This window comes from Mustela lutreola, chromosome 1, assembly GCF_030435805.1.
Source record: "Mustela lutreola isolate mMusLut2 chromosome 1, mMusLut2.pri, whole genome shotgun sequence".
NCBI lineage: Eukaryota > Metazoa > Chordata > Mammalia > Carnivora > Mustelidae > Mustela > Mustela lutreola.
This window is the reverse complement of record NC_081290.1, coordinates 274200253-274214747: the sequence shown is the minus strand read 5'-3', so window position 1 is coordinate 274214747 and position 14495 is coordinate 274200253. Positions and strand designations below refer to the sequence as shown.

General features: G+C 38.5%; 2 protein-coding genes across 2 annotated transcripts; both read right to left on the bottom strand.

The window, feature by feature from the left end:
* Nucleotides 1-718: 718 nt before the first annotated feature.
* Nucleotides 719-1681, bottom strand: LOC131807808 (olfactory receptor 4C6-like). Its single transcript, XM_059133497.1, has one exon. It carries the CDS (start codon nt 1679-1681, stop codon nt 719-721), a length of 963 nt encoding a protein of 320 aa, XP_058989480.1.
* Nucleotides 1682-12809: 11128 nt separating this feature from the next.
* LOC131822450 (olfactory receptor 4C46-like) lies at nt 12810-13730 on the bottom strand. Its single transcript, XM_059158778.1, has one exon. It carries the CDS (start codon nt 13728-13730, stop codon nt 12810-12812), a length of 921 nt encoding a protein of 306 aa, XP_059014761.1.
* Nucleotides 13731-14495: the final 765 nt, after the last annotated feature.

Here is a 14495-nt window from a genome sequence, read left to right as displayed (position 1 = left end):
GCATTCAAACTGACAGGTACTAATTTCAACATAAATGGTAAAAACAGCTCTTACCTATTTAATAGAAGATGGAGCTTTTGGACCTACTTTTGACAGTAGAAAAATTCCCAAACAGAGTACAAACATTTGAGGCTAGGAATATCATTAAGATCCTTCCAGTTCTGTAATTCTAAAATTAAAACAGAAACATCATAATCCTAAATTTTTTACTTATAACCAGTTATTTATGCTGCCATGGGCTTTTTGTTCTCTTTTGACATTAGGCAAAATGAAAACAAGTAAAATGAATCCAGGAATGAAGAGGCAGAGAATAACTAAGGGGAATGCCCAGGGAAAAACATCAGGAGAGACTTGTTTAAAGAGATGTGGAAACTTCACCTTAAGGAAGTAAAAATAGGAAAAAAAAAAAAATGAGATGGAGCCAGCCAAGCAATAGCTCTGGGAAAGAGAAGTTCAGCAGCAAGCAGATTAAGAACAAACAAAAACATCGAACCAGGACTGGAATTATTGAAAATCAGACTTGAATTAATTTAAAAAAAAAAAAAAGGAAGAGGAAAAATGGTTCCCAGAGTCTTCTAAAAACAAGGTTGGAGCAAATGTACTAGAGAATTAGGAAAAAACTTGATTATAGTATCTTAATCTGAATGGCACACATAAAAGATGCCATTGACTCTAGGGCGCCCAATGATTTGGAATGAATGGGACTTGCAGGAACTCATTATCCTTGTAGGAAAAATCTTTCCTTAGCACATAAGCCAATGACATCCAGGGCCACTCGTTTCATCAATTTCCTCATGGCATTTTTTACCTCAGCATTCCTCAGGGTGTAGATCAATGGATTTAACATGGGCACAACAATGGTAAAGGACACAGCCATTGCCTTGTCTATGGGGTAAGAGGCCACAGGCCGCACATATAGGAAAATGCATGGCACAAAGAACAAGATGACCACAGTGAGGTGGGAGCCACAGGTGGAAAGGGCTTTGTGCCTCCCTTCAGAGCTACAAGACCTCAGGGAGCAGAGGATAACCACATAGGAGGTGATGAGGATAAGGAAGATGGTCACACACATCACCCCACTGTTGAGGATGACTAAGAGACCGAGGGTGTGCGTGTCCATGCAGGCCAGTTTCAACAAGGGAAACAAATCACACATAAAGTGATCAATGACATTGGGGCCACAGAAGGGTATCTGATACATGAAGAGAAGCTGTATTGCTGCGTGGAAAACTCCCCCCAGCCCGGCCCCTCCCAGCAGCAGATAGCACATGCGAGAGGTCATGATGGTCATGTAGTGCAGGGGCTTACAGATGGCCACATAGCGGTCATAGGCCATCACGATGAGAAGGATGATCCCCACACCACCAAAGAAATGTTCCGCAAAGAGCTGAGTCAGGCAGCCTTCTAATGAGATGGTAGTGGTCTTGGAGAGAGAGTCCACAATCATCTTCGGGGCAATGACAGAAGAGTAGGTGGCATCCATGAGGGACAAGCAAGTAAGAAAGAAATACATAGGTGATCTCAGACTCTGATTTGTGATCACAGTTACCACAATGAGTAGGTTTCCCAACACTGTGGACACATACATGGTTAGAAACACAGCAGAGAGTATTTTCCGCAGCTCTGGGTTCTCTGTAATGCCCAAAAGAATGAATTCAGTCACATTGTTTGGATTCTTCATTTACTATGGGCTGATATAAGCACACCACTCTGAGATAGAAAATCTACAAAAGAATATTGTTTTTAATTAGTAATCACTAAGTGTGTTGGACAAGTTTTACACTGTGTCTCAGACCCTCTTGACCTGCTTTTTTTCTCCAGCCACTAATATGGCCACCAGTTGCTAACAGCATAATCTCATAACAGCTCCATTTTATTTGATCCCAAATGATACAGGGAAAGTACCCCTCCAGTAGTAAAGTTCTTCTGGCTCTGGATACTTAGCAGAGGCTGTCTGCCCTTGGGTGGAAACACATTGGAGACTACTTTAAATGGGAATATAAAATAAGGTTCTCTTAGGCTCCTCTAAAACCCAAAGACATACTCTTCATATTATCCCTTTTACTAAACTAGGTACACAGCTTCCAGGACACTGTTTGCAGTCTACAATATAGGCTAACCCTAATCTATAGCCCAAGAACTTCGATACAATTTTAGTAGCTCTAATAAAGTAGAAGGAACATAGTCTCAGAATCAGGAGAGCTGGGTTTTATTTCAAATTATTCCTCTAAGTCCTAGAGTGTGTTGTGACACTGTTCAGCATTCCAGGCCTCCATTTCCTCATCTAGAGAAGAGACATTTATGGTAGATGACTGGTAAGTTGGGGGTTCAAAGAAGCCAACTAATGGACTCTGTCCCTCTCAAAGACAACAGTTCAGAAATACCTGCATGAAATTTTCACACTTCCAAACAGATGTCCAGTGAGCCATCTTAGGACTTAAGGTATTAAAAATCACAATACATTATTATAGATAATAATGCTTGTTCTGTCTAAAGTCTATAAATTCATCACAGTTCTTATCGGCCACTAATACATACCTCAATCAGACATTCAAGACTTTACCCATAGAAATCACCTCACTTTATATTGAAGCCGAATGAAAACTTCCAGACTATCTTTATGAAGCCAGCATTACCCTGAACCCCAAACCAGGCAAAGATCCTACCAAAAAGGAGACTTTCAGACCAGTATCACTGATGAATATGGATACTAAAATTCTCAACAAGATCCTAGCAAACAGGATCCAACAGCACATTAAAACTACAATTAAAAAAAAAAAAACTTCATTGAGATATCATCTTACACCAGTTAGAATGGCCCAAATTAGCAAGACAGGAAACAACAAGTGTTGGAGAGGATGTGGAGAAAGGGGAACCCTCTTACACTGTTGGTGGGAATGCAAGTTGGTGCAGCCTCTTTGGATAACAATGTGGGTATTCCTCAAGAAATTAAAAATAGAACTTCCCTATGACGCTGTCATTGCACTCCTGGGTATTTACTCCAAAGATACAGATGTAGTGAAAAGAAGGGTCATATGTACCCCAATGTTTATAGCAGCAATGGCCACGGTCGCCAAACTGTGGAAAGAGCCAAGATGCCGTTCAACAGATGAATGGATAAGGAAGATGTGGTCCATATACACTATGGAGTATTATGCCTCCATCAGAAAGGACGAATACCCAACTTTTGTAGCAACATGGACGGGACTGGAAGAGATTATGCTGAGTGAAATCAGTTAAGCAGAGACAGTCAATTATCATATGGTTTCACTTATTTGTGGAGCATAACAAAAAGCATGGAGGACATGGGGAGTTAGAGAGAAGGTAATTGGGGTAAATTGGAAGGGGAGGTGAATCATGAGAGACGATGGATTCTGAAAAACAAGGTTTGAAGTCGTTGGAGGGTGGGAGGTCGGGGTACCAGGTGTTGGGCATTATAAAGGGCATGGATTGCATGGAGCACTGGGTGTGGTGAAAAAATAATGATACTGTTATGCTGAAAATAAATAAATAAATGAAAATGACCTAGAAAACTAAAAAAACAAACAAACAAACAAAAAAGATTACTCACCATGACTAGGTGGGATTCATACCTGGGTTACAAGGATGGTTCAATATTCACAAATCAATCAATGTGATAGAACAAATTAATAAGAAGATAGAAAAACCACATGGTCCTCTCAATTGATGCAGAAAAAACTCAATTGATGCAGAAAAAAATCAAAATCCAGTATCCGTTCCTGATTAAAATGCTTCAAAGTATAGGGATAGAGGAAACATTCCTGAACTTTATCAAATCTATCATGAAAGGCCCACAGAAAATATCATAGTCAATGGGAAAAAGCTTGCATCCTTCCTATTGAGATCAGAAACATGACAAGGATGCCCACTCTCACAACTCTTGTTCAACATAGTATTAGAAGTCCTAGCAACAGCAATCAGACAATGAAGAGAAATAAAAGGTATCCAAATTCGCAATGAACAAGTCAAACTCTCTCTATTCGCAGACAACATGATTCTTTATATTGAAAATCCAAAAACTCCACCCCCAAACTACTAGAACTCATACAGCAATTCAGCAATGTGGCAGGATACAAAGTCAATATACAGAAATCAGTGGCTTTCTTACACACTAACAATGAAAATACAAAAAGGGAAATTAGATAATTAATTCCATTTCCTATAGCACCAAGAACCATAAGATACCTGGGAATAAACCTAACCAAAGAGGTAAGGGAACTGTACTCAAAGAGCTACAGAACACTCATGAAAGAAATTGAAGAAGACACAAAAAGATGGAAGACCATTCCATGCTCTTGGATCGCAGGAATAAACATTGTCAAAAGGTCTATACTGCCTAGAGCAATCTATACTTATAATGCCATTCCGATCAAAATTCCACCTGTATTTTTCAAAAGCTGGAGCAAATAATCCTAAAATTTGTATGGAATCAGAAGAGACCCTGAATCACTAAGGAAATGTTGAAAAAGAAAAATAAAACTGGGGGCGTCACGTTACCTGATTTCAAGCTTTACTACAAAGCTGTGATCACCAAGACAGCATGGTAATGGCATTAAAACAGACACATAGACCAGTGGAACAGAGTAGAGAATCCAGATATGGACCCTCAACTTTATGGGCAAATAATCTTTGACAAAACAGGAAAAAATATACAGTGGATAAAAGACAGTCTCTTCAATAAATGGTGCTGGGAAAACTGGATAGCTATATGTAAAAGAATGAAACTCGACCATTCTCTTATACCATACACAAAGATAAACTCAAAATGGATAAAAGACCTCAACGTGAGACAGGAATCCATCAGAATCCTAGAGGAGAACATAGGCAGTAACCTCTTCGATTTCAGCCACAGCAACTTCTTTCAAGATATGTCTCCAAAGGCAAAGGAAACAAAAGTGAAAATAAACTTTTGGGACTTCATCAAGATCAAAAGGTTCTGCACATCAAAGGAAACAGTCAAGAAAACAAAGAGGCAACCCACGGAATGGGAGAAGATATTTGCAAATGACAGTACAGACAAAAGGTATATTATATCCAGGATCTATAAAGAACTCCTCAAACTCAACACACACAAAACAGACAATCATATAAAAAAAAATGGGCAGAAGATTTGAACAGACACTTCTCCAATGAAGACATACAAATGGCTATCAGACACATGAAAAAATGTTCATCATCACTAGCCATCAGGGAGATTCAAATTAAAAGCACATTGAGATACACCAGTTAGAATGGTCAAAATTAGCAAGACAGAAAACACCATGTGTTGGAGAGGATGTGGAGAAGGGGAACCCTCTTACACTGTTGATGGGAATGCAAGCTGGTGAGCCACTTTGGAAAACAGTGTGGAGTTTCCTCAAGAAATTAAAAATAGAGCTTCCCTATGACCTTGCAATTGCACTCCTGGGTATTTACCCCAAAGATACAGATGTAGTGAAAAGAAGGGCCATCTGTACTCCAGTGTTCATAGCAGCAATGGCCATGGTCGCCAAACTGTGGAAAGAACCAAGATGCCCTTCAACGGACAAATGGATAAGGAAGATGTGGTGTATATACACTATGGTGTATTATGCCTCCATCAGAAAGGATGGATACCCAACTTTTGTATCAACATAAACGGGACTGGAAGAGATTATGCTGAGTGAAATAAGTCAAGCAGAGAGAGTCAATTATCATCTGGTTTCACTTATTTGTGGAGCATAACAAATGGCATGGAGGACAAGGGGAGATGGAGAGGAGAAGGGAGTTGAGGGAAATTGGAAGGGGAGGTGAACCATGAGAGAATATGGACTCTCGAGAACAATCACAGGGTTTTGAAGGTGCGGGGGGGTGGGAGGTTGGAAGAACCAGGTGGTGGGTACTAGAGAGGGCAGGGATTGCATGGAGCACTGGGTGTGCAAAAACAATGAATACTGTTACTCTAAAAAGAAATTTTAAAAAATTTAAAAAAAAAAGAGATCACCTCACTTTTTTTTTATATGTTCCTTCACAGCCATCAAATCCACTTCTTACTACCAGAGCACACACCCTGTTCTCTCTAGTACAGTGAGAAGCCATGGGTTCAGAGCAAGTAGACTTCACTCTCTGTCCCACTTATGATACTTACTTCAATCCTGCAAAAATTAAACAGTGTAATAGTGGTTAAAGTTAGTATGTGTTGTAAAGTTATTTTCAGATACTGTGCTAAGAGCTTCATGATTTCCTCTTTTATGTCCCACTAAAGACTTATGAGACGTGGAATGGTATTATCTTGATTCTCTGATGCGGTGGATAATGCTAGGAGAGCTTGTGAACTTTGGGTGAGTCTGTGAGCAAATCCATAGCACAAGCTACTAACCATCATCTTCTACAGCCTCTCTAAGAATTATATACCCTGCCTCACAATAGTTTCATGAGCATCAAAAGAAGTACCAGCATGAGAATATTTGGGAAAGACTAACAAAATTTTCATGATTATTCTCTATTCTTCTAAACTCCTGACTTCCTCCTGCCTCTGTGTATGCCATCTGTTGTCAAGAAATCCATTCTCCTCCCTCCGGCCTTACTTCCTCTTCAGTGTCCCTTTCACCATCACCATCCTAGATATTTGTAACGATAAACATAGGGTGCATATCAGCAATAATTCAATTGGCTTCCTAGCCATTTTTAAAATTTCAGGTTGGTTCTATCTCCTTATGTGGATGCTTAAGAATAGCTAATTTATCTATTTTCACAAATTCCTAATGCTGCACTGTGCACATACAGGTCATTTAATTAAATTTAATTAAACCAGGAAATGGAATTCATCCAAGGAAAGCAGTATTGAACCTTGGGCCCAGGCAATGGTGGTACCAATCCTGCATCCAGAAATGAGAGATTGCCATTGCCAGAGCCTGACTGCTATTCCTCCAACATCCAGGCTCACATATCCACATATTTATTGTCTTTCAGCTCTCTCTTTTCTACTCATAGACAGGCTTTAACCAAACCCAAGAGCCATATGGAAGAGCCATACCTTGGACTCCCAGTTCAATGTTGAATCACTGCCTTCAAACACACACTTATAGTTGTTAAGCTCATGACCTGCATTAGGAATACATTTAAATTTTGATAATTTGCAAAGAGCGATTAAAGTAAATCCAGCCCAAAAGTGTTGATAGCTTAAGGCTTTCTATCCAAAGGCAGAGTTTGTGAGTACAGACAAAACAGATGAACTACTGATACATTTTAAGTATAATCATACTTAATAAAAGTACATATGTAATTATGTATATATGTAAAGTGATTTTATTGTTTCAATAATTTCAAAAATAGTAATTCAAATTAATAAGAAGATGTTTAATACTCAAGTAACTTGTTCAGGTTACCTCCAGAAGTCAACCTGATGTCATCCTTGCGACCTCCAAAAGGCAGTTAACTGACGGTCCCAGGAAGTAGAAGGCAGACAGAATACAATAAATATTCCAGGATAATGTCAAGGTAACCAAAGTTCTGGCCCCATCCAGGATCTACTTACATGAACTTTCATCAACAAAAGAGCTATACGTTTTTACTTATTAGAGTTTCAACTTAGCAGATCCAAGTAAATCAGGATCTGCTCTGGAAACAAATCACATAAACATGTAATGGGAATTTGTTTTGATAGGTTCAGAGTGTCTAATAATTTTTAAAGAAATATTTAAAACAGTTGCTTTAAGTGTCCAAGGGCTTAAATAGGTAACAAACCTTGTAGATGGCAGAAGAATTCAAATTTCACCGAAATGGGAAAGGTTGTGGGGTGGGTGGGGGCAGATAATCTATTTACAAACAATTTATGGAACTGTGCCCACCATTTGGCTGTATTTTGAGCTTATTTTGTAAGCCGTTTCCAACTCACATCTTAGAAGAAACACCATTTAATAAGATGTTTTCCTTCACGTAATAAATTTGAGCTAAAAAGAGGGCAGGGTGACATTTTCAAATGGCACAGAATTTCAAAATGTGCAGACTTGCATCATTCCAAGTGCATGCCCTGGAGGCTGTGTCTCTACTGACAGGAGCTTATCACCATACCACTGAATTCCTATCCCATCCCTGCAGTGATCTGTTTTTCCCAGGGCAGAGCTTCACTGGATCCAGGCCAGGCTGATGCTCCACAAACACATCACCAGATCCTGGCATTACCATTAACCATTCAATTATCTGCTCCACAAGTAAACTCTCTTCTTCAGGAACAGAATGGCCATACAACAATCCATCTGCCTAATGACACAGATAAAGAAAGGTCAATATACCAGGCAAGTCCTGGGACCAAATTGTTCCCACTTAGCCTGGTGTCGCCTTCATCTTTTAAGACTACAATTAAAAATGTGTCTTATTTTACTGCAGGAGTCATGCCGTTATTAAGGATTAAATAATGTACCTCAGCTAGAAAAAATAAGGACTCAGTTCTTTCTTGCTCCATAACAATTAGTATTCTAAAATAACATGTTTTCCATTTAGAAATATTTGGGGTTATAAACTTCATTCTTTTTTCACCTTCAATAGTGAAAAATATTAATATGCAACATTTACAGCATGGTTCACAGTGCCCACTGCAAACTCATGTGTTAGATAACCTATTTATAAGAAGAACAGGGTTGGGGGAAATAATGTGATTAAACTTGAGCTTAAGCAAAATTCTAGCTGGGCTTCAAACAACTACACACATCCATTTCCAATTTTTCTCTTCTGCAACGCCCCCTGAATAAAATGTTGTTCATCATACTTACTACTAACACAATTACATTTTTCACTCATGAGTTAACTTGCTTATTAACCATCTGTTCCTCATGGGAATTAAAGTTCCATATAAACACAGCCTCTGTTCGTATTATTGAACACCTTATACCAAGCCCCCGAAAGCTCTCTGGCAATTTTCAGGCACTCAATAGAATTATTTGAATGAATGAAGTAAGAATTTCCTACACTTAATTGATCTTGGAGACACCATTTTCAAGTAATAAATATTAAGACTATGGACTAGCAATATAAAAAGCCCTATAGAAATGACAGTTAGCTCTTCATAGTGCGACCCTCATACCCAGACTGTCAGTCTCCTCAACAATTGGGTTATTTATTTTTCCTGCAAATATCTCTCATCCATATGTCACTATCTTTCAAATGTGACCTTTTGAATTGCATTTCCTGAGCCCATTACATCCCACTTTACATGACATCCATGAAGGGAATTACATCGGTAGAAATCAGATCATCAAGTGGCTTTCTTCTGACCCAAGAAGAATCAGGAAAGTACAAAAGCCGGGGAAGCAGAACTCAGGGGAGAGCTGAACAGAAGAAAGTGAACCTTAAAATAAGGACAGAATACCTCAAGGACAATCTTCACATTGCAGCCAATGAATAGTTCTATGTTTGGGTGTTTCTACATTATGCTAGCAAAGATTATTGTGAAGTGGGATGAGGAAAGAAGTCAAAGTCTAAAAGACTTGCTATTGTGGCTTAACCCTTATTCATTCTTTTTTTTTTTTTTATCAAAGGCATAGAGATCTATCTATTAAAACTTATTACATTAAGAGACTTAAAGATATGAAGCCCTATCAAAATGTATGCATCATAGCCTGCAATAAGGGTTAGACCATTCCTTCACTTAATTCCTGAAATTTTCACAGAACTGGTGCCCATATAAGCTATTCCATGCTTGCTGTGCAGCCTGCTTAAGATTCTCTCCCTCTCCGTTGCCCCTTCCCCAAATCATGTATACACACACATGTGCACTCTCTCTCTCTAAAAAAAATTAATAAAAAAATTAAAACTTCAACGGATGAATGGATAAGGAAGATGTCGTCCATATACACTATGGAGTATTATGACTCCATCAGAAAGGATGAATACCCAACTTTTGTAGCAACATGGACGGGACTGGAAGAGATTATGCTGAGTGAAATAAGTCAAGCAGAGACAGTCAATTATCATATGGTTTCACTTATTGTGAAGCATAACAAATATCATGGAGGACAAGGGGTGTTAGAGAGGAGAAGGGAGTTGGGGTAAATTGGAAGGGGAGGTGAATCACGAGAGACTATGGACTCTGAAAAACAATCTGAGGGGTTTGAAGTGGCAGGGGTGTGGGAGGTTGGGGTACCAGGTGGTGGGTATTATAGAGGGCATGGATTGCATGGAGCACTGGGTGTGGTGAAAAAATAATGAATACTGTTTTTCTGAAAATAAATAAATTGAAAAAAATTAAAAAAAAATTAAAGTCCTTATAAGGCAAAGTATCTTTGTACAATAGATCCAAATATTATTTATCTCATTAATTTCCCAGGGTAAATATACTTCCATTTTGTTTTAAATCTGAGAAATAATCAGATGGCATTTAACCTTCATGAGAGAATCTAGATGATGAGATCTTTTACAAAGGAATATCTTAACATTTCTTAAAATTATTCACAAATCAGCCAGACTCCATCTACTGAGAACATCAGACTGCCTTACATTTCTCCTTTTTCTTATGCCTTCCACGTTTGCTGTTGACAATTTATAATCTGTGTCCTTTTCATCTTCTCACATCAGTTACCCCTAAGGCACAATTGTTGGCCCTAGCTTCCCTCTTCAAATCCCCTCTTTGGTCTTAAACTAGAAATAATATTTACTCAATACTTTTCCTATCCTTATCCCTGGCTTAGCCTTAGCTCCTATCCAACTGTCAAAATAAACCACCATTATTTCGTCTGGATTCTGTTGAAATGTTTAATTCTCACCAGCACATGCCAACTTGATCATCTTTGGTATACTAAGTGTTGTTATATCATCTTCCAGGCCTGGACATTGTGGGACAAGTTTCTTTGTCTTAGGATTTGAGATAGCCATGCATAAGCTAGGACACAGAGTCACCCCCAAGAACAGGTATACCATGCTCTGGCATTACTATATGGTCAGTTAAGAAATAGCTCCAGATGACAAGTGAGTTTGAGAAAGGGGTATTTGTGAGAAATAACACGGGCTGGAGTGTTATAGTCAGAGTCTCATAAAGTGTTGTATAGTCATGGAGAATTACCTGATCTTTCCCATGTGCAGAGAGGAGCATTGTTGCTTAAATATGTCTCTACATGTGAGACAAGGTTTTAGCAAATTTGACACCATATTTCTTAAAAAACAGAGAGAATCATTAAGACTGAAGAAGAAGGGGCACCTGGGTGGCTCAGCTGGTTAAGTGATTGCCTTCAGCTCAGGTCATGATCCTGGAGTCACGGGATCAAGTCCCGCATCAGGGTCCCAGCTCCATGGGGAGTCTGCTTCTCCCTCTGACCTTCTCCCCTCTTATGTTCTCTCTCTATATATCTCTCTCTCTCAAATAAATAAATAAAATCTTAAAAAAATAAAAGACTGAAGAAGAATTAATTATCTATAGACATAAATATATAATATAGACATAAATATATATATACATATATATATATTTATGTATATATGTATATATATACATATGTATGTATATATATGTATATATGTATATATATGTATATGTATATATGTATATGTTTATATATATATGTATATATATGTATACATATATATATGTATATATATATACATATATATATATGTTCCAGGCAACTGTGTTTTATTTGAAAGAAAGTAGGACTGAGATCTGGAAGACCTGGACTTGATTTTTTTTTCCCAAGTAAGATATTTTATTTATTTTTTAAATTTTTTTTATTTTTTATAAACATATAATATATTTTTATCCCCAGGGGTACAGGTCTGTGAATCACCAGGTTTACACACTTCACAGCACTCACCGAAGCACATACCCTCCCCAATGCTGGACTTGAATTTTATACCTGTAAATCGTATACGTTTGACCTGAGGCAAGTGACTTAGTAAGCCTCTCTTGTTACCTATTTGTTTCTCTGTAAAATGAGGACAGTAATATTGGAATTATCAGCTTTCCACATGGATAAATCACCTGAGCTGTATATGCCTGACAAATAATAACATGTTCATGTAACATAAATGTAGGTGTCAAACCTCCAGAGCAAAACTTTTAAAACTTAACCATATGCCCTTTTGTTGAGGTTAAATAAAACAATGTTTACTGTTGTTGCTTCAAATGGTTCAAGTCTTGGTAAGGAAAAAGAAAAGGTTTCCTTTATAGTAAAAAAACAAACAAACAAAACAAAAACAATAAAAACTGTGACTTATAAGAACATTTAAAAATAAAAAGACCAAATTGAGAATAATTTCAAGATTTCTAGTTTATTTTTTTGTGCCAAAAAATAAAACAAAACAAACAGAAAGAGGTTGTGAATTAGTCTACTCCTTTCGTTGGTGTCCTCTTCGCTTTGGTACATTCATCGGGCTAAAAAAAAAAAATCAGGAGTCATTCTTTTATTCCCCAACTGCTCCCTCTGATATATCTACTTAAGAATTTTTATTCTCTTGTTGACTTAACCATAGGTTAAGAAAAAAAGAAGTCACATGGAATAAAAAATTTCAGTCAAGTAACCAATGGGAAAAATTTAGTAAAGTAACATAAGACCTTGGAGAAAAAAAAATACTCTAGAATAAACAAACTAGGGATTTATAGTTGTTCTTTCTATTCTTTTTTTGCATCTGTGAACACTGTGGCTTTGATAAAGTACATTAAAAGCTATCAAAAGCACCTATCAAAAGGCCTAGCCACTGTTAAGTGCTTCATCAGTGTTAGAATATGGGAATTTTTTTTTTACACTATTGATCTGCAAAATCTTCCATTCTCTTTCACACTGTACAACAGATAGAATCCTCCCTATTAAATAAATCATCCCTTCCTTGGCATTAGGAACAGACTAAGTTATCCTCCTCTTCAACAGACTCCTCATGGCATTTTTCACTTCTGTGTTTCTCACTGTGTAAATGATAGGATTCAACATGGGAGTGAGGATTGCAAAGAACACAGTCACCAACTTGTCCACAGGGTAGGTGACTACAGGATGCATGTAGGTGAATCTGCAAGGCACAAAAAAGAGCACAACTACAGTAAAGTGGGAGCCACACGCTGAGAGGGCTTTGTGCCGACCTTCGGAGCCATGGGATTTCAGGGAGCTCAGGATGACTATGTAGGAGAGGAGTAGCATGGAAAAAATGAGCAAGCACATGGCCCCACTATTGGCTGCCACCACCATTCTCAGCATGTAGGTGTCACTGCAGGCAAGTTTCAGCAGAGGGAAGAGATCACACATGAAGTGGTCAATCACATTGGGACCACAGAAGGGCAATTTGACCATGAAAAGGATCTGCACAGTGGCATGCAGGATACTCCCTATCCACACCACCAGGAGGTGGCAGAGCCCCGGTCGCATGATGGTCATGTAGTGCAGGGGCTTGCAGATAGCTACATAGCGATCATAGGCCTTGACAATGAGGAGGATGATCTCTGATCCTCCCAGAAAGTGTTCCATGAAGAGCTGAGTCAGGTAGCCGCCCAAGGAGATGGTTCTCCTCTGGTACAGCAGGTCGATGATCATTTTGGGGGTGGTCGCAGAGGTGTAGGATGCATCTATAAAGGACAAGTATATGAGAAAGAAATACATGGGAGCCGAAAGTGTGGGGCTGAGGGAGATGGTAATAACAATGAGCAGATTGGCCAGCACAGTAAATTTAAAAATGAACAAAAAGAGCACAAAGAGTATTTTCTGCAAGTGTGGATTCTGCGTGAGTCCCAAGAGAGTAAATCCAGTCATAATGTTGGGAGGTGTGAGGTGATTCATTCAGGAAGAAACACCTTCCTGGGGCCTGAATTCCCTACAAAGGGATAAAGAGAGACACCTATTATCCCTGAAAGGATTGTAGTCAGATTTCATAGTACAAAAACAGTGACTAACTGTAGAGCATTCTCTGGGCACTCTTTGCATCAACATTTGTTTCAATTCTTTCTTACTTTCTCTACAATGCATTCCGTCTCCACAGATACCTCATACTTGTGACCTGTAAACACCCATAGCACAACCTGGGATGAGTAAATTTACTGAAAAAACACTGGGCTATAAACATGACATTGGGATTTTCCTGGTTCCCACTCTCCATGACTTTGCTAAGTCATGTCAGTGTCCCATGCTTCTGAGCCCTCCTCTGTGTCTGTGAGCTTACAAATTGTTAACTCTCACATGTATTTTGTAAAGTATGAATTATTCCCTCTTCTGAGGGAATTTACATTCCCTCACATGTGGAAAAAAAGACATGGTCATAAGTATCAATCATAAGCAGGTGATTTAAAATGGTAGATGTACAATCTATTGGTGACATGTCTTCCCTGGTACCTACCATAAAATATATAGTGTTCCTGTGTTTCTTCACTGTGCCTACCACAGTGTCAGGCCCAATGTCTACAGTGTCTGGTCCCTGTTAGGTAATGAATAAATGCTTGGTGAATTACCACATTCCTGTATCTCCATGGGTAAGAATGCACTCACTTTCCCATCACATAAACATAGCTATCCAAGCTCTCTTGTCCTCCCACTCTGTTTTTACTCTTT